Source organism: Dipodomys ordii, unplaced genomic scaffold, assembly GCF_000151885.1.
Source record: "Dipodomys ordii isolate 6190 unplaced genomic scaffold, Dord_2.0 Scaffold100, whole genome shotgun sequence".
In the NCBI taxonomy this organism is placed as follows: Eukaryota; Metazoa; Chordata; class Mammalia; order Rodentia; family Heteromyidae; genus Dipodomys; species Dipodomys ordii.
The window spans coordinates 536,206-554,133 of NW_012267316.1; the positions used below are offsets into that span (position 1 = coordinate 536,206).

A 17,928-nucleotide genomic window follows, 5' to 3' on the forward strand; every position below is an offset into this window, starting at 1 on the left:
TTTATTTTATTTAAAACAAAACAGCAAACACTTTTTGGGGCCTGCACTATCTCTTGGTATGGGAGACCTGCCACTACTTGATTCTTTTCTCCAGTTGCCACTGCTTCCCACTCAGTGACCCCTTTTTTTAGATCTCCTTGTACAGACATGGCAATGTTGTGGAGAGAAGGGAAATTTCAGAGTGATTCTGGCCAGTCACTTTCCTCAGGGTTCATCTGACCTCTCAGAAAACTCCTTTACCTGCTGTATTAGTTTTTCTTGTTGCTGTTCCTGCGATGAAATACTTGAAGCTAGATAACTATAAAGAAGTGAAGCTTTTAGGAGCACAGTTTAGAGGTGGAAATTCCAAGATCTTGCAGCCCCCATGAATTTGATTTTGGTGAGGAGAGTATCATAATGGGAGCTCATGTGGGAACCAGAGATCACTTGGCCAGATAGGAAGTTCGAGAGTAATTCTGGGTTCAGACAACAGCCTGCTGCCCTGAGAACTAACTTCAGATCCCATGAGAATGACTATAATTGCTTCTGAGGGCAATGTGCCCTTGATCATGACATGGACTTCCCACAAAGCCTCACATCTTAAAGGTTCTACCACCTCTCATCATGCCACACCAAAGATCAAGTTTCCAACACAAAAAACTTTGAGTTCTCACTCAGACCAGATCCAACGCAGAGCACATGTCATGGCCAAGAATAAGAACACCACACCCTGTACCTGCCTGACATTCTTGTGTCATGGCAGTCTGTCAGTTAGTCAGGTGGATGGGTTGCAGTTTGATTAAAGGCAATGAAAGGGGAAGATGCTTAGAAGACCTCCCAACTGTCTGATCTGTTCCCTACTGCTAGTTTGAACCCCCAACGTTCATGTGCTGGAAACCTAATCTCCAAAGCAGCAGTGTTGAGAAGTAGGTCATTTAGGAGGTAATCAGGTCTGTATTTGTGGTGTCTGTGGCATGGTTTCAGGAGCTTGGAGTGGGTTCCTGACGAAAGGGTGGCTACATTCCCTTTCTCTAGGTGAGTTCACGCTTCTCCTTCTCCTTCTTCCATGGGATGATGCAGCAAGAAGGTCCTGTCCTGATGCTGTCCTCTTAATCTTGGACTTCATAGAACTCTCCAGAACTATAGGAAATTAATCTCTTTTTGTTGTAAATTATCCTCTGAGCCATTCTGCAACAGTAACACAACACAGACTCAGATATTTGGCCTTAGTGTGTATGTGGGGGTCTACATGTGTTTGTGTGTGAGCATGTGCACAAATGCTGTTGGGGGTGGTGATCCCAGAGCAACTACTGCTGGAGGTTGTGTCCTGGAAAGCCTGGAAGGGATCTCTGAACTTAGACAGAGGATACCTCCATGCCCTTTGTTCTGAGCTGTGGGCCCTTAGTTGCCATCTTATCACCCTTAACTGATCTTGGATATCTTAACTAAGAGATTGGCTTAGCTATGTGGGAAAAAAAACAATCAAGAGTGATTTCAGACCTCTGGACGTCAGAACTGTCTTTGATTCTGTTTGGGGGATACTGTCTTAACCAAAAGGATGTACATCATAAGTCATGCTTTAGCAGTGGCAAGCAAGGGACAGCTGTGTCTGCTCACAGCAAGGCAGCGAGAATGAGAGAAACACAGGGGGAGGCAGAGGACAGGTGGGAGACTGTTTATTCATAGTGAAGAGGCAGGCACCAGATCACGAGGCTGCCAGGAGACACGCACCTCACTGTTGTAAAAGCATATCACACTTATGGACATCACAGCTGCCTCTATTTAGTAGAATGCACAACTGTAACCACCGTCCTGGAGAACTTGCTGGAAAAAAAAAACCCATTCAGTTCAAACTCTGTCCCACAGCACATTCCTCTGCCCTCTGGCACATCTCTCCAACATGATTTGGCTCTTTTCCTTCAAATCATTTCCTAATGTTTCTACTATTGGTATTTTCTCAACACATAAGTTGTAAATAAAGAAAAACTATGAACATCTTACTAGCTGGTGCTTTACAAATAGGAATATTTTCCTTCAAGCCAGCACAAAATAGAAAGGAGAACTCAATCACAATTTCCTTATCTTCAGCCTCAACCATTCACACAGAACAGCTCAAGTGGTGCTGCTGGCTCAGCCTGGCTCTACTAACACCTGCCCAGTCTCCATTCACTTAGACTTCATGTTGCCTTTCTGGGGCTCGGCTGCGGCCTTCCTGGCCTCCTCCTCCGGGATGAACACACTGACAGTGAAGTCGCTGGTCTCGGAGCCATACTTATTCTTCACCACCAGTCCGTACTTGCCCGAGTCAGCAGTGCTCACGCCTGAGATGGTGAAGAACGCTGTCTTCCCAGACTCGAACCTGAGGTTGCAGTGGTCATCTGAGACCAGTGGCTTCTCATTCTTCAGCCAGGACACCTCTGGGGCAGGGTCTCCCCACACGGTGCATGTGAGATTGAGAGCCTGCAAGACAGGATTTATAGAGGGAGAGCTCTAAATCAGACACAATAATCTGACTTCACTAGTCTTGCTGGTTGGCTGAAATGGTGACCTTTTGAGAAGGTAAATATAAACCTCCCTGATATGGGCTTAAGGTAGTTCCTTGTCTGTACCTATGAGAAGTACACTTTGAAGTAATATGCGAGGAGATTTCTTAGGGCCAGGGCTTTGAGTGTTTAGAATGCCTGTCATCAAAACACATGCAGGAATTCTGTTTGCAGGCCTTCTTCATAAACAGAGATGCCTTTGGCTCAGTGCGGGCTCTGGGCTGCCTCAATGAAGAAGTCTCCTCATTGGCATAATCACCACCTGTTCACTTTGCATCTCATTTGTATCACAGAGCCCAGCAGTGGAATGGAACAGCTGCTCCAGAACATGTAACTAATTTTCATCCTTTGCATTTTACTTGGCTTCTAGAACCCCATCCAAGCTGTACAGTTGCAGTCAGGCTCTGCCAAACATATATGAAATGAAAGAGCTCTGTCTGTGCTGAAGTCCACTGACTCTAGAAATATTTATAATTAGGCTATAGATTTACTTTGTCTTACTTTTTTTAAATTGAAAACAAGTAACTATAAATTCTCATGCAGTTGTAAGAAGTAATAGCAACCCTATGTATCTCATATCCACCTTGCCCCAATTTTACAAAACAATCATTCACCATCCTAACCAGCACATGGACACAGACACAGATTTCCAAGCTGGGTTTGGCCTTTTTCTGGGTTACTTTGCTCCTAATTCTTGGCAATCACTGATCTGTTTTCCATTTTAAAAAATTTAGTCATTTCAAAAAGTTATACCAGGGCTGGGAAGGTGGCTCAGTGGTAGAGTGCTTGCCTTGCATGCATGAGGCCCTGGGTTTGATTCCTTAGCACCACATAAGCAAAAAGAAAAAAGCCGGAAGTGGCGCTGTGGCTCAAGTGGTAGAGCTCTAGCCTTGAGCTGAAGAGCTGAGGGATAGCACCCAGGCCCAGAGTTCAGGCCCCACAACCGGACCCCCCCCCAAAAAGTTACACCAATAGAGTCTTCAATATGTAACCCAGAATTGCTCTTTGCTCTCAGGCTCCATGCAGATCCACCCACACTGTTTATCATATCCATACTCTGGTCCTTTTTGTTGCTGAGTAGTATGACTATGCCATGGTTGGGACATATTTGCTTCGATGTTTTAAGTTTGGGTCGTTATAAATAAAGTTGCTATAAACATTTTCACATTTTGTGTGAATGTAAGTTTTTATTTCTCTAGGATAAATGCCTGGTCGTGCAATTGCTGGGTGGAATGGTAAATGGTTGATTCATATTTTCCTCCAGAAATTCCCAAATTATTTTTCTAAGAAGCTATATAATTTTGGTTTATCTTTCCATCAACCATGTACAAGTGATTCAGTTTCTCCATCCCCTCCACACTTGAAACAAACCCAGGGCTTTGCACACGCTAAGGAAATACTCTACCACTGAGCTACATCCCCAGCTCTCATTTCTCTACATCTTTTCCAGGATTTGTTGTTGTGCTCCATTTCTTTTATTATAACAATTCTGGTAGCTGTGACATGATATTGTATCATGGTTTTTCACTTCCCTAATAGTTAATTATATTAAATTTATGACACATGTTAAATTCTATTCTTGTGTTTGCTTCTTACTAATATTCAGAAGTTAAAAGGAAATAATTAGACACCTAAGACAAGGAAAGGCGTAGCATCGCCTGTAATCACTTGTTACCTACTTTGTAGGGGTAAATTTGGATAAATTAAAATATCTGTTTTCATCCTATCGTGAATTGGCATTTCTTTTCCTTTAGGATTGGGGGTATTGAAGTTTGGACTCGTGCCCTGTGCTTTCACTTGATCTTTCATTCAAGTCTGACACTCTACCACTTGAACCACAGCTCTACTTCAGGCATTTTGGTGGTTAACTGAATATGAGATTCTCATGGACTTTCCTGTCCAGGCTGGCTTTGAACACAGATCCTCAGATCTCAGGATCTGAGTATCTAGGATTGCAGGTGTGAGCCACCCAGCTCTGACTGTGTTTGTAACCCTGTGTTTGGTAAGGAAGCCCTGGAATAAGATGGATGGTGGGGCATATTATCAGGTGTTGGGACGTGTTCCAGAGTGTAGAAGCTGTAGAGGAATATTCCTTACTCACCTTGCCCTCCTGGATGGTAACCACATCAGGCAGCCCACCCAACACCCGGGCACGATCTGCAGATACAAACATTCTTAGTTAATCTCTGCAATGACGAGGGCCAGCAATCATGCTCACAAGACCATCCCAAGGTATGAATTTCCCAATTTAAATTTTCATCTCCTGATAGTCATTTCATACTGTTTTCAATATGCCAAATCAGAAAATGATCTGGTTATGCTGGACTTTAATCCTTCTATGCCCACATATTGTGTATGTGTGCAGGACCCGTAGCTGTACTTAAATTACTACCTTGGGATTGCATAGTCACGTGAAAGCCTGCTCTACAATTTTCATGGCTATTTTCAGCCCTGTCCTTTCTGCAGCTGAGAGGGGCTCGGCTGATGACAGCAGGATACATCTCAATGGATAGCTTCTAAGCTGGGTGTGACCCCTTTCTGGGTTTCCTTATGGCAAACACTGGCTCCATAATAGGAAGGCTGTATGCTGGGTGTTCTGGAGGCTTGTGCAGATAAAGCCTTTCCCAGAGAGCATCCATATTTTTTCTCCTACTAGTTCTTGGCAGTGCTGTGCAGGCCATGGCTCTGACTGTGGATAAAGGCTTCCAGATGAGAGGATAAGGTACAGGATGGGTGCTGAAATCCTAGATTGCTTCCTCAGTCAAGCCACATATTCTGGGTGCAGCTGCCTGAGCTCCTGGGGAAGGCACCTTTCTGAGGTACTCTCCACACAACTTCCTCTTTACCACTAACATAGCCACCAGCCTTGCATTTTTAGGCCTATCTCATGACTTTTGATGTTCGTTTCTACAAATCCCTTCTCCACAGAGTCTGGTTAAAGCTTTGAGTGAGATGACTTCATTCTCCTGGGGGCTCCATTACACCACTTATAAGTCTGGCTCATCCCTGGTTCTCTGTGTGACTTGCTGTGTGATATTAGAGCAGTCACTTGCTGGGTGGGCTATAGTCTCCTGGTTGTAGAATGTATAGGGCTGTATTTGTCTTAGACCTGTGACATTACATTTGCAAACCTGTACCACAGTGTCTGTGGGATTTGCCAGGGCAGCGCGAGAGGCAGTGGGGAAGGGGAGACAGAGATAAGAGCTGGGGCCACATCTCAACTTTAACAGAAGTAAGTTGCTCAGCATTACCTACTTTGTACATTGACTCCATTGGGAAGACTCTATTTGAAGTTACTGTTGTATGGCTCGTAAGAGTATGAAATCTCAGGTCTCCTCTGGTTCTAATGACCTAGAGGGTTGCATTTCTTGTTCTCAGAGGAGTTAAGCACCAGGAGAGGCAGGAAACTGCTCATGGGTGTGGGCTTTGCTCAGTGTGTCTATGGTGGGTGGGGGGCATCCTGCCTACCAGACAAGAAAGGAAGCCCCTCCTGCTCTGGCCCTCCTTGGCCATGCTTCCATACCCAAATGTGTCTCACACATGCAGGGCCTAGCCAGGAAAGGAAAGGGAAGAGGTGGAGGCCAATATAGGGAAGGCTTCAAATTCCTACTTTGGAGGACCTGGAGCAACTGTGGAAGAGGAAGATCATTTTCCTCCTACTCCTCTACTTCTCCTGGTCCTCTTCCCCATCCTCACTTAAGCTTAGGATTCCCTTGACCATATCAACCCTTGGCCATTTTTCAATTCCATCTCCTACACTGAAGAAGCCCAGTTAGTATGGTGGGTGAGTCAGAGACTCCTGGGGTCCTTACAGGGCAATAGGAGTTCTGAAAGTATGTATGCATGAGACCAAGCTGACAGATGTGTAGCAGACTCTTGTTTCTGAGCCTGCAAGACTGGCCAGGTGGGTGTGTTCTAAGAAAAGGATTCCTAGTCCCAGGGGCTCTCAGGAAAATGCACAGTGCTGATTGGGAACAAGCTGCATGACTGCCTAACTGATGTCAGACTGACAAATATTTCTTAATGTTTCTTTTCTTTCAGGAATACACTTTTATCTGACACATTATGTCTTCAAGTCACTATCAATCTCTTGTGTGATTTGCAAGTAAGAGCTTTTCTCAGGCTGTCTGGGTAGCTGAAGTAGGAGCTTGGTGACATTCTGACCATGTAACCTGAGACCTTCTTTCCACAGACATTCTTGAAAGACTAAAATGAAAACATATGTACACCACCTAAGATTTCAAAAAGAAAAGAAATGAGAAAGAAAGAACCTCCTTTCATGTTCCTCCATCTGTAATTACAACAGCAAAGCAAAATTCTGTTGAATTTGCATCAGAGTGTGTGAATGAAGATGGCTTTACTTACTTTTCTCCGCAATGGCAGCTTGTCTGTGGATGAGAGAGACAAACAAACACACAAAGAAGAGTTTTGTTTTAGAGTTACTTCCAAGTAGCTGACCTTGGCTGCATTTCACTGCTGCCGAGACGCTTGGCAGCTCAACATAACAGCTGTAAGCGGGGCTTTTCCTGAACTTGCTGAGACAAAAGACTCTTTCTAGCTAACACGTAGGTGGGTCAGCAGCACACCAGCTTCCGGGGATATTATTGCACAGAAGGGGTGCTGGACAGGAAGGGAACTTACTTTAACCTCTGGAATTCGGCAAATGCTTCATCAAATGCTTTAAGAAAAAGAAGAAGAAAAAAAATTAAGCCTGTTTCCCCTTTTCAGAATTAGTGTGTGTTAATTATACAACGTGATGACTTTCATTGTGATATTTCTGTATATGTGTATATAATAAACTTTGATCATATTAACCCCCTCTCATTATTATTATTATTATTATGTCATTGTACAAAGAGGTTTCAATTCCATAAATCAGGTTATCAGTTCAATGCATCTTGATGAATGTGACCTTTTCCATCTTTCTCCCCCATCTCTCCCAAGCCCATCCTCCTCCCCGTCCCTTATCTTGCTTGTAATTTTTATTTAATGAGCTTCATTATACCTTTTTTTTTTTTTTTTGGGTCCGGTCGTGGGGCCTGAACTCTGGGCCTGGGCGCTGTCCCTCAGCTCTTCAGCTCAAGGCTAGCGCTCTACCCCTTGAGCCACAGCGCCACTTCCGGCTTTTTTCTTTTTGCTTATGTGGTGCTGAGAAATCAAACCCAGGGCCTCATGCATGCAAGGCAAGCGCTCTACCACTGAACCACCTTCCCAGCCCCCAGCTCCTCTATTCTCTTAGCAGATGACAAGAAAACAGGTAACCATAAGGACACAGGCTGATCAACTTCCTTTTCTTCTCATCTGTATGTATTTGTCTCTGCTTCTTCCTACTCATTCTCTTCTAATTTTGCAGAGGCCTCCTACTCTTTTCCAGAGCTGACACTTGTTCCTCTACCCTTGGTAAGGCAGTCCTTCGAAGGAAACTGGTTCATTGGGCACTTTGCTCAGAGGAAAATTGCCATAAACAATTGCTTTTCACTGTCTGTTCTTACAGAAGAGATTGTGAGTCAATTTGCCTGGCTTTGTGAGCATCATCCTGTAAAATCTGTGCTTTCTTTCTACTTTTACCATCTCCACCTTCCTTTCCACTGATTGTCTACCCTTTGGTGCTTTTTCCTATCACCTTGACTGATTAAAACTGCTTTATCAAAGCCATTGTGAATACAATCCATGAAAGGCTATTGTTCTAGACTGGTGCCTGTACTAGGCCCCAACAGACCAGATAAAAGCAGAATGAAGCCATTAATGCCATTTGCCACAATGCCACTTGCCACATAATCAAGCTGAACTTAAAAACAGGGCAGTTAAAAAAATGAGTCACAGTAACCAATCAGAATAGGTTTAGTCATCCAAAGATTGCTAAGGAATCTCCCTATGAGAACAGCTTGAAGAAATCTGATGTGAATTAACCTTTTTTTTTTTTTTTTTGCATGACATAGTTTCCTTGATCCTGCTCATGCTGCTTTACAAAATCCAAATGTTTTTCCATTGCCAACGGAGTATCTTTCTGCTTTCTAAATGGGATGCTGCCTATTCACAATTCTCTAGTAAAATCAATTAGGCTCTGAAACTAAGTTTGTTGAACTTCTGCTCCTTAATATTACCAACATCATCATTCTTTTGATATAATCAAAGTACTGGTTTTTTCATCTTTAGTGGTATTGCTTTACTGCTACACTGAAATGTGAACTCCAGTGCTTGCTGGATTTACTTGTTTTGCTAGCACTCTACCACTTTAGTCATGTCTCTAGCCCAGCTTTTTGCTGGTTAATTGTAGATAAAGTCTTTCAGACTTTTCTTCTCAGGCTGGCTTGAAACCATGATTCTCTAAGCTATCAGCCTTTTGAGTGGCTAGAATAAAAGGCATGACCTACCAGCACTTATTAATTTTTTTTTCCTCTCATTCTTTTGCAAAGACTCATTCTTCTATAGTAAATTTGAACATGCAGAATATCTGTGCTTACCTTGTCCAGAAAGATCCACTGTTTTCTGGTGCCCAGTTTTGCCATCAAAGAGCTCCATTATATATTTCCCTTTATCATTTGGAGTGGGCTCATTGATTTGTAGCCAGATCTGCTCCCCAGTGACCCCACTTTTAACCCTGTCTGTGAACTTAATATCAGTCCCACTGTTAAAATGAAAGAAAGCATTGTTACTGTTTGTTTTCAAGTAGAGACGATACTTTTTCTGTCTCTCATTAAAGGTCATACTATAAACTACTATAGGCATTCAAAAAGCATAACTCCTCTGGGCATTTTTACTAATTATATGATAATTTATATACATATATATTAGTCTTGGGACTTTCATGTGTATCTTTAACTCTGTATCAAAACTTGGGGTAACTCATAATTATTTTTCAAAATTGAGGTATTGAACTGCAATTAATAAACAGGAAAATTCTTCTGTTTCAGAGAAAATATGGGCCTTGAAACATAGCAGCTGGATTCCAAGACCTGGGGTCTGATAGTCTCAACACTTATTTGTTTCTTGTAAGAGCCTATGGCCCCAGGCAAACTACAACACTAATTGGTGAAGTTAATTACCTTTGCTTTTGCTTTAGGATTAAGGAAATCTTTAAAGCTGAAAGGCTAAACTATATACTATTTGGCTGTCTATTTTACAGAAATGAGCTATTATTAACTGGATTTTATAAGCTGGTCAAGAGCACACTTAGGGGGACTCATCTGTGCCTGACATCTCTTGACATATGTTGTTTCAAAGCTGTCTTAAAATGTATGCTAATATGTACTCAAAAGTAGAGCCAAACGAGAAGGAAAAGCAGAGTGGCTGCCAAAAGGAATGTGGCATGTGCTCTGCCCCTGGTTGTGATTCTCCGTATTCTACAGTAGGTCATGAGCAGACACATAAGCTGTGATCTCTGTTAGATAACAAAAGGAAATACAGCTCTTGCTATGGTTAATCAGACTAAATGATACTGTAACAGATGAAGTAAGAAAAAGGCAGGTAGTTATGCTCTCATGCTGCTAAAAGGAACTTCATGAAGAGTTTATAAAGATGTGAAGACATAAGAAAAAGTACAGTATACAAAAACAGAGAAAAGATTGAGAAGAAGTACCAAAAATGCTCACAGAATGGCTACCAATACTATGGATGGTGTCATATTATGAATTCCTTCTACTTCATAATGTAACATCATAAGCGTTATATTAAACAAGCACATTCCAACTTTACTATTGGAATGTAATTCCAAAGATGCACTTTGAAAAACAAAATTTTTCACTGAAAAGCATTAGATTTTATGCAAATATTTATATCATTACATTCTTTGAAGAATATTTCTTCATCTAACTGACAAAGTTTAAAACTTAAAATGCTATAAAATGTTGGATAAAAAAAAACCCATTTGTACTCCACAGACTTCAGCATGAACATACATGGCTTAGAGAGCTGACAGAAAGACTGTTCTATGCTTTGTAATAATGAATATATTGAGTTATTTAATATCCAACTAACATTCATAATGACAATATACCTATATTAAATGCTTCAAACAGCATGTTAATATTTTATATAAAGGGAAGTTGGGAATCATAAAATTATATGACTTGCTAAGATTGCAGGTAAACTCAAGACCAGCAAGTTTCTTTCTTCTTATCCTTCCCCTTCCCCTTCCCCCTCCCCCTCCCCCCCCCCCTCTCCTTCTCCCTCCCCCTCTGCTGCTGCTGCTTCTTCTTCCTCTTTTTCTTCTTCTCCTCCTCCTCCTCTGGGCCTGGGTACTGTCCTGAGCTCTTGAACTCAAGGCTCAAGACTAGTGCTCTGCCACTTGAGCTACAGTGCCACTTCTGGTTTTCTGGTGGTTAATTGGAGATAGTATCCCGGACTTTCCTGCCCACACTGGCTTTGAACCACAATCCTCAGATCTCAGCCTCTTGAGTAGCTAGGATTACAGGTATGAGCCACGGGCGCCCAGCAAGACCAAGTTTCTTTATCATTATGCCACATCCTTGAATCCTAAGTCATTCATAGGCTCAAAAATTCATGAAAAACTCACATAGCTCAGAAGATCAGTGTTGAGAAGTTCATGTCTTACTAGTCTAATAATCATTTTTAAGACATATCACCAATGTTCTCAATTTTTAACTAATTCTTTTAGAGTACATAATAGATTAATGGTTCAACTAATTTTCCTTCTCTCATTCTTCAGAAGGATAAATTAGAATGTTCTGAATGTCACTGAGGAATTTCCTAGAATTTCATTTATTTTATAATTATTTTCCTTAAATATATTCTCAAAGAAACAGAACAAAAGAATGAAACCCCAAGCATTCCATACCAGAATTTTATCACTTCACATTTTCTGAACACAGGAAATGATGAATACTAGTAACAAAACACTATTCAACATACAAGTAAAGGCATTTTAAGGAAAACACAATGGCTGCTTTGTGTGGCTAACTACTCAAACTAGACTGTGTGTGTGTGTGTGTGTGTGTGTGTGTGTGTGCACGTGTGTGAGTGTATATGTTGTTGGTGATTAACCCCAGGGCTTTGTTCATGCTGGATATGTGCACTACCATTGCTCTACCACCAGTCCTAGACTGTTTTTTAAAATTAAGTTTTAACAGATACAGTAACATTGTATATATTAATGGGGCAACATGTTTTTTTGTTTTGAGGCAGTCTTACTATATAGTCTATAATACTATATACAGTTTATCTTGTATATAATATATATACATAGTATATATATATATATACTATCCATGTACATAGTATATATATATGCATTATATATACTATGTATATACTTATGTACATATATACATAAGTATATACATAGTATATATACACTATATAGTATATATGCATAGTATATATAGTTTATATATACTATATATTATATATATTATATACAATATATACGGAATATAGTATATATACTATATGTATATGTGCTCTCTCTCTCTCTCTCTCTCTCTCTATATATATATATATATATTGATCTAGAATATGAGAATCTCCTGCCTCAGCCTACTAAATGCTGGGATAACAGTAACATAACACAATATAATACATTATAACATAAAATAACATATAAAGTATTATGAGGTTAAACATATCTGTCTTCTTCAGCACATTTCTTTCTTTTTTGTTAGTACCAGGGCTTGAACTCAGGGGCCTAGTACTCGTTCAGCTAGCTTACTCACAGCTAGCAGTCTACCATCTAAACTGTGTCTCTGGTCCAGCATTTTGCTAGAGTCTCCTATTTAGCCTCCTGTATATCTAGGATTACAGATGTGAGCCACAGACACCTCGTTTGTCATTTCTTCATTGTGAAAACGTTTAAAAACTTTTCATTTAGCTCTTTAAAATGTATATTACTGTTATTGCTTCTCACTCTTCTCTGTAGTAGCTCACCAGAATTTGAATTTATCTAATTGCAAGCTAACACCTTTTGAGCAACCTCGCCCCATCGTTCCCTTCACTTCATTCTAGCGTTGTCTTGTGACTCGAATGGAATGTGTGTGCCCTGATGAGCTGGATCTGTAGTGAGTTTTCCTGGACACTGCTCTCAACCCACATCTTAGTTGTGTGACTTTGGTTATGTCATTTCCCTGAGCTTGAGCCTTCTCAGCTCTAGGATAAGAAGTACCTATTGCAAAGAGCTGTCACTATGGAATAATTCATAGACCTAAGGACTTGGGGCAGTGACCAACATATGGTCCATGCCTACTGAAGGAAGGAACAATGTAATAAACTGCTATCTGCATCCTCCTGGGGTTGTTACAGGCCTCTCTATTCAGTGGTGCTCTGAAGCATGGTTTTAGTTTCTTCTCTCTTAGAGTTCAGATGACTCTAGGAAGCCAGGAGACAGGGATTGTGAGGATTGGGAAAGAAAGGACTGGTCTGGTTTAGAAACTTATTTTTTCTTGGGATCCTAGACTTAAAGCTGAATGTGATCCCTCTATAAATTCACAAAATAGATCTTCAGGCTCAAACACATATCCAGTTCAAACACATATCCCCGAAGTCATTCTGAGATCTTGAAAGTCTCCAGGGGTAGACAAGAGAGAAACATGCTAATGCCCAGAAGTGAGGCTGGAGATCCATGCAGATGAGGCTTTTTTGGTAAAAGTCCATTAGTTCATGAAACAGGAAATGTGGTACCTCTTGGTGCACACATTTTCAATTTTGTTTGAGACCACAGCACATGTTAACTGTATACAGAATAGGAGGACTGAGAATGTACCTCTAGAGGCCAGACAAAATACACAGCTCCTGCACAACTATCTAGAGACCATCAGTGAAGCCTCCATTACAGAGATGTCTGTGAACTGTGACACTTAGATTATGAAGGAAGAAGTGATCAAAGGGAAAGAGGGAACAAGCCAACTTCGCAATAAGGGGATAGCCTGGTATTTCTGTCCTATGATCCTCAATATTAAACCTGAGAATTAATAACACTCCATATTCCTCTACTCCCCAGTGGAGAAATAATTCCCACACAGCAAATAAGTTTTCATTTACTTACTTGTGGGACCAGTTCACTTTCAAATCATCCAGGTAGTAAGTAACAAAAGAGTATAGTCGGATGCCCTCAGCTGTGCTTTGGATTTTCAGATCAGTAGCAGACAAGGCTGAAAGATGAAAACAATATATTTCATGTAGGGGTAATATATCTGGGTAGGAGAATGATGAAGCATTGCTGAGTTAAGGAAATTAAGACTTACCTATTTTCCGGCATACTTCCGTCATCAGTTCTTTGAAGGCTGTGGATAGAGTTTCATAAAGAAACTTTAATATGAACTTGCTCAATGTAAGGTCAGATATCAAACTATTAGCTGTCAAAAGGTTATGACTAGCTACACCTTGGTGCCTCATACCCAAGCTAACTCAGGAGGATTATATCTGAGGATTCCAGTTTGAAGTCAACTCTGGCAGAAAAATCAATTAATAGCTAGTTAGCAAAAAGAAAAATAAAACAACCTCCCCAAAACAAACAGAAGTGGAGGTATACTTCAAGTGAAAGAGTGCCATTCTTGAGCAAAAAAGCCAAGAAAGAGTGCGAGACCTGAGTACAAACTTCATTACTGGTACACACACATACACACACACACACACACACACACACACACACACACACACACACACAGAGTCATACCTAGTGAAGGGCATTGGACACAAAGTGAATTTATTGATCAATTATAATTAGTGCCCTTTAAAGAAATGACTCAGAGAACTTCTTTGTACAGCTACTTAAAGATAATAAAAATGTTAAAAAGAAATGACTCAATTTTATGATTTAAAAAAACGCCTGCTTATTTTTTATATATTTCCCTCTAATTCTTCATAATTATCAACAGCATATTTACATTCTAAGGAAAGAGCTACAGTCAGTTCCAAGAATGTTCTTGGCTTCAGAATTCTCTTTTTAAGTCCCAGGAAACCTTAGTTCACATTTCAGGAAGTATTCTTATCTATGTCATCAATGCTTAAAATTAACCATCTGGGCCACCTGGCTTTTCTCAGCTTAATAATACTTTTTGCCTCTACCAAGAGTAGGAAGGTAAAAACCAAAGTCAGCCTTTTCTGTTTGTTAGCAATACTGTTAAAAAGTTCTTGTTAAGGAACAAAGTTAGAACTTCAATGAGAGACAGTAGGTTTCCATAATCATTATATATTTGTTCTTAAACATCTTATGAAAAATGTCTTGCTTTGCTAATAACTGCAAGGCTTCAAATTTCATATAAAAATCTTTCCTGTCACCTTTAACAATGGACTATTTTTCAACATATTCCTGACAGAAGGTTTTGATCCTGGAACTTTATTTTGTAGAGTTGAACAAAACTGATTATTTAAATTGAAAACAGACATCTGGTAGACTGTAGATTGTAAATTCTCTGAAGATCAAAAGTATACTTTTGATTTGGAGGCAGAGAAAAAGTGGAATGTTTTTGAGTAAGGCAGTAGTTCACTCTGCTGGAATTTCAATTAAACCAAAATCTGGGGACAAAGAAAGATCAGCATGCCTCCAACTGTCAGTCCAGCCCCAATCATTATCCTAGTAATATGTACTCAGGTCCTCAGATATAGATCCCAACAGTTGGTTGACTGACCTTCATCTACAAGCTTCAATCTGCTCTTATCTTTTCCTCGGTCATCTTTCAGGATAACTTCATAAAAACCAGCATCTTTCTTGGAAAACTAGGAGGAGATTAAATATGCCATATTTCAGCTTATTATTGTTCAGAGTTTGGTGTTTACATTTTTAAGGTGCTTGATTAATGAGCTGCAATGAAAACATACATTGAACAAGCATATAGCCATGCAAATAACAAACAGTTAATAGATGTCTTCCTCCATAATAATTTTCCCAGCTAGTGATCTTGCTTTTTTTCTTTCACTATTTAAGGCTATAATTAATTTGAGCCCAAGGTCTTTAAATATTTTGTTCTGGCTTCACTTAAAAAATAATCATTGTCAGGTGCTGATTGTTCACATCTACAAACCTAGCTATTCAGCATCCTGAGATCTGGTTCACTATTGGACATGTATACATTATCACACAGTGAAAACGCATTTTTGTTCCTGGGCATGAAACAAATATGGAATGTAGTTTCTGTTTGGAGGAGAATGTAGGGCACAAAGCTAACATTTTGCATTCATGACCACCTACCTCTGTTATCAGCAGGGTGCAGATGCCATCCTTAAAGTCATGCTTTTCATCCACTGATATTTCCCTCTCATCTTTATACCAAACAATATGTGTTTCCTTCTTAATATTTGCCACCTGGAAGAAGAACCATAATTACTTTCCTCTAAATAAGGAGACATTGCTTTTATGAAATACAATAGTTGTTGGCACAGCAAGGGAGAAGACACCGATTTCTACGGAAATCAATGAAAAATTATTTTAATAAAGAAAAAGATTATAATAAAGTAGATGCCAATGAGCAAACCTAAGTTAATGGCATCTCATTTCCAGCAGTAAAGACTGACTTGCCTCCTGACTTCCATGATGAACACAGTAATGGTACACTAGCTGGTGGAGCACTCTGTGCTGTGTGTGAATGGACAGCAACCCAAACTGAAATAGAATGGAGCTTGTCACCTGCTGGCAACGTCACCCCGAAGGACTGGAGTGATCAGTAGTCACTCAGCTGGTATAATACCAAATTATTTCAAAACTAACTCATAATTGAGGCCAAGTAAAAGTACCATGCACCAATTAAAATATGACACATTGACAAGATAAAGTCCATTTGGAATCTAAAAAAATGTCACTTAATAAGCTGGGCGTGGTGACAGGAAACTGGGGCCCCAGCATTCAGAAGGCAGGAGGTGGGAGGATCCTTTAAGTAGGGGAGTTCAAGAATAGCCTGGGCAACACAGTGAAGTCAACATTTAAAAACAGTGGAGGGCTGGGAAGGTGGCTTAGTGGTAGAGCACTTGCCTTGCATGCCTGAGGCCCTGGGTTCGATTCCTCAGCACCACATAAGCAAAAAGAAAAAAGCCGGAAGTGGCGCTGTGGCTCAAGTGGTAGAGCGCTAGCCTTGAGCTGAAAAGCTGATGGACAGCGACCAGGCCCAGAGTTCAGGCCCCACAACCGGACCCCCCCCAAAAAATAAATAATAAAAACAGTGGAAAAGAATAGATACTATCATGCACACTTAAATGAAAATAAGAATCTCAAAACCAAAGACAAATTCCATCACTTTAAAATAGTCTATGGTACAATAAACAATGGCTTTATTAAATGAATAGACTGAATAAGTCCCAATTTATACCTAAGAAGTTAATAAAATGTAAATGAAGCTTTATAGATATATGTACAGGGAAAGTATGGTTTAATACATTGATTATTTAGCAGTTTAGAGAAGACCCATTTAGGTCCTGTTATACATATCATTATCAAATAAATTTCAAATAGACTAAACTATCTCATATGGTTAAAGAGATTCCAAGCTTTATCTATGATGGTTGATTTTTTTTTACAACGGAAAACATATTTGTTGTAAAATTAAACTTTCACATAAGATTTCATATAAATGGAGAAAACAACTCTAAGGATTCCCCCCCCACACACACACACTGATTATGTGGTAAAATGTAGGTACAGTTCCTCACGGAGGAAAAATAAATAGATGAAGTAAATGTTTGGTCTCAGTATAAACAAGAACATGCATATTTTACAATATTAAAATATTCAGTTACTAAGTGAACATAAGAACCAATATTGGTAATTGTCATCAAACCTGCATATACAATGACTCCTGATATGTGGAGTCACACTCTGATACCAGGTGACATTGCTTTTATGATTAAAAAAAATAACTGGCTGAAAAATTGCATATGGTCTGGGAAGGACAAGAAAGACTTTGGGCTTCTCTGAGCCCAGCAAGTCTGTAATTAGGACAAATCCCTTGCAAGGATCCTGGATGCTGGCACACTAAGGGAGTAGTCACAGGAGGTGCTGGGTCCTCTAAGCCAGGAGATCTTAAAGCTATGGCAGCTCCTGCACCTGCCCAGTGGGGTACTGTCCTCTTGCCCCTAGGCTGTCATGGGGGTGGAGGGTGGGAGGACAGAGGGAAAACTTCCCATGTGGACTCCTGCAGAGAAGGAATTCCAGAACTTCCTTGCCCTATTCAGTCCTTTGCAGTAGACCAGTGTCAACTGGGGTTGGTGAAAATTTCAGGAGTCTGAACATTTAGCTGCACACACTCCATCACCCACAATGCTGAATTTACATAAATTGCTATAAGAATGCTATCAAGAGGATGCTATCAAGAGGAAGTTTACAGAGATGATTGGGCTGGGTCTTGAGAAATTTTCTGGAGAAGCTGAAAGAAGGCTATTCTAGGCCTTGGAACAGCAACATTAATAAGGGAAATGTGGATATTTGTAACCTATTTCAAGGCAATCTTGATTGTTCAGAATCTGG

The 17,928-nt window shown here is 40.3% G+C and overlaps 1 protein-coding gene across 1 annotated transcript in view; it reads right to left on the reverse strand.

Annotated features, from left to right (window-relative positions):
- Positions 1–1,683: 1,683 nt before the first annotated feature.
- Myom1 (myomesin 1) overlaps positions 1,684–17,928 on the reverse strand; it is a 125,009-nt gene continuing 108,764 nt past the window's right edge. The window contains exons 28-36 of the mRNA XM_013027158.1: positions 15,664–15,777; positions 15,104–15,191; positions 13,718–13,756; positions 13,519–13,624; positions 8,987–9,150; positions 7,164–7,200; positions 6,888–6,910; positions 4,624–4,679; positions 1,684–2,439 (exon numbers count right to left, since the gene is read on the reverse strand). Coding sequence (XP_012882612.1) covers positions 2,146–2,439; positions 4,624–4,679; positions 6,888–6,910; positions 7,164–7,200; positions 8,987–9,150; positions 13,519–13,624; positions 13,718–13,756; positions 15,104–15,191; positions 15,664–15,777 — 921 coding nt within the window. The 3' untranslated portion in view covers positions 1,684–2,145. The remainder of the gene's footprint in view (positions 2,440–4,623; positions 4,680–6,887; positions 6,911–7,163; positions 7,201–8,986; positions 9,151–13,518; positions 13,625–13,717; positions 13,757–15,103; positions 15,192–15,663; positions 15,778–17,928) is intronic.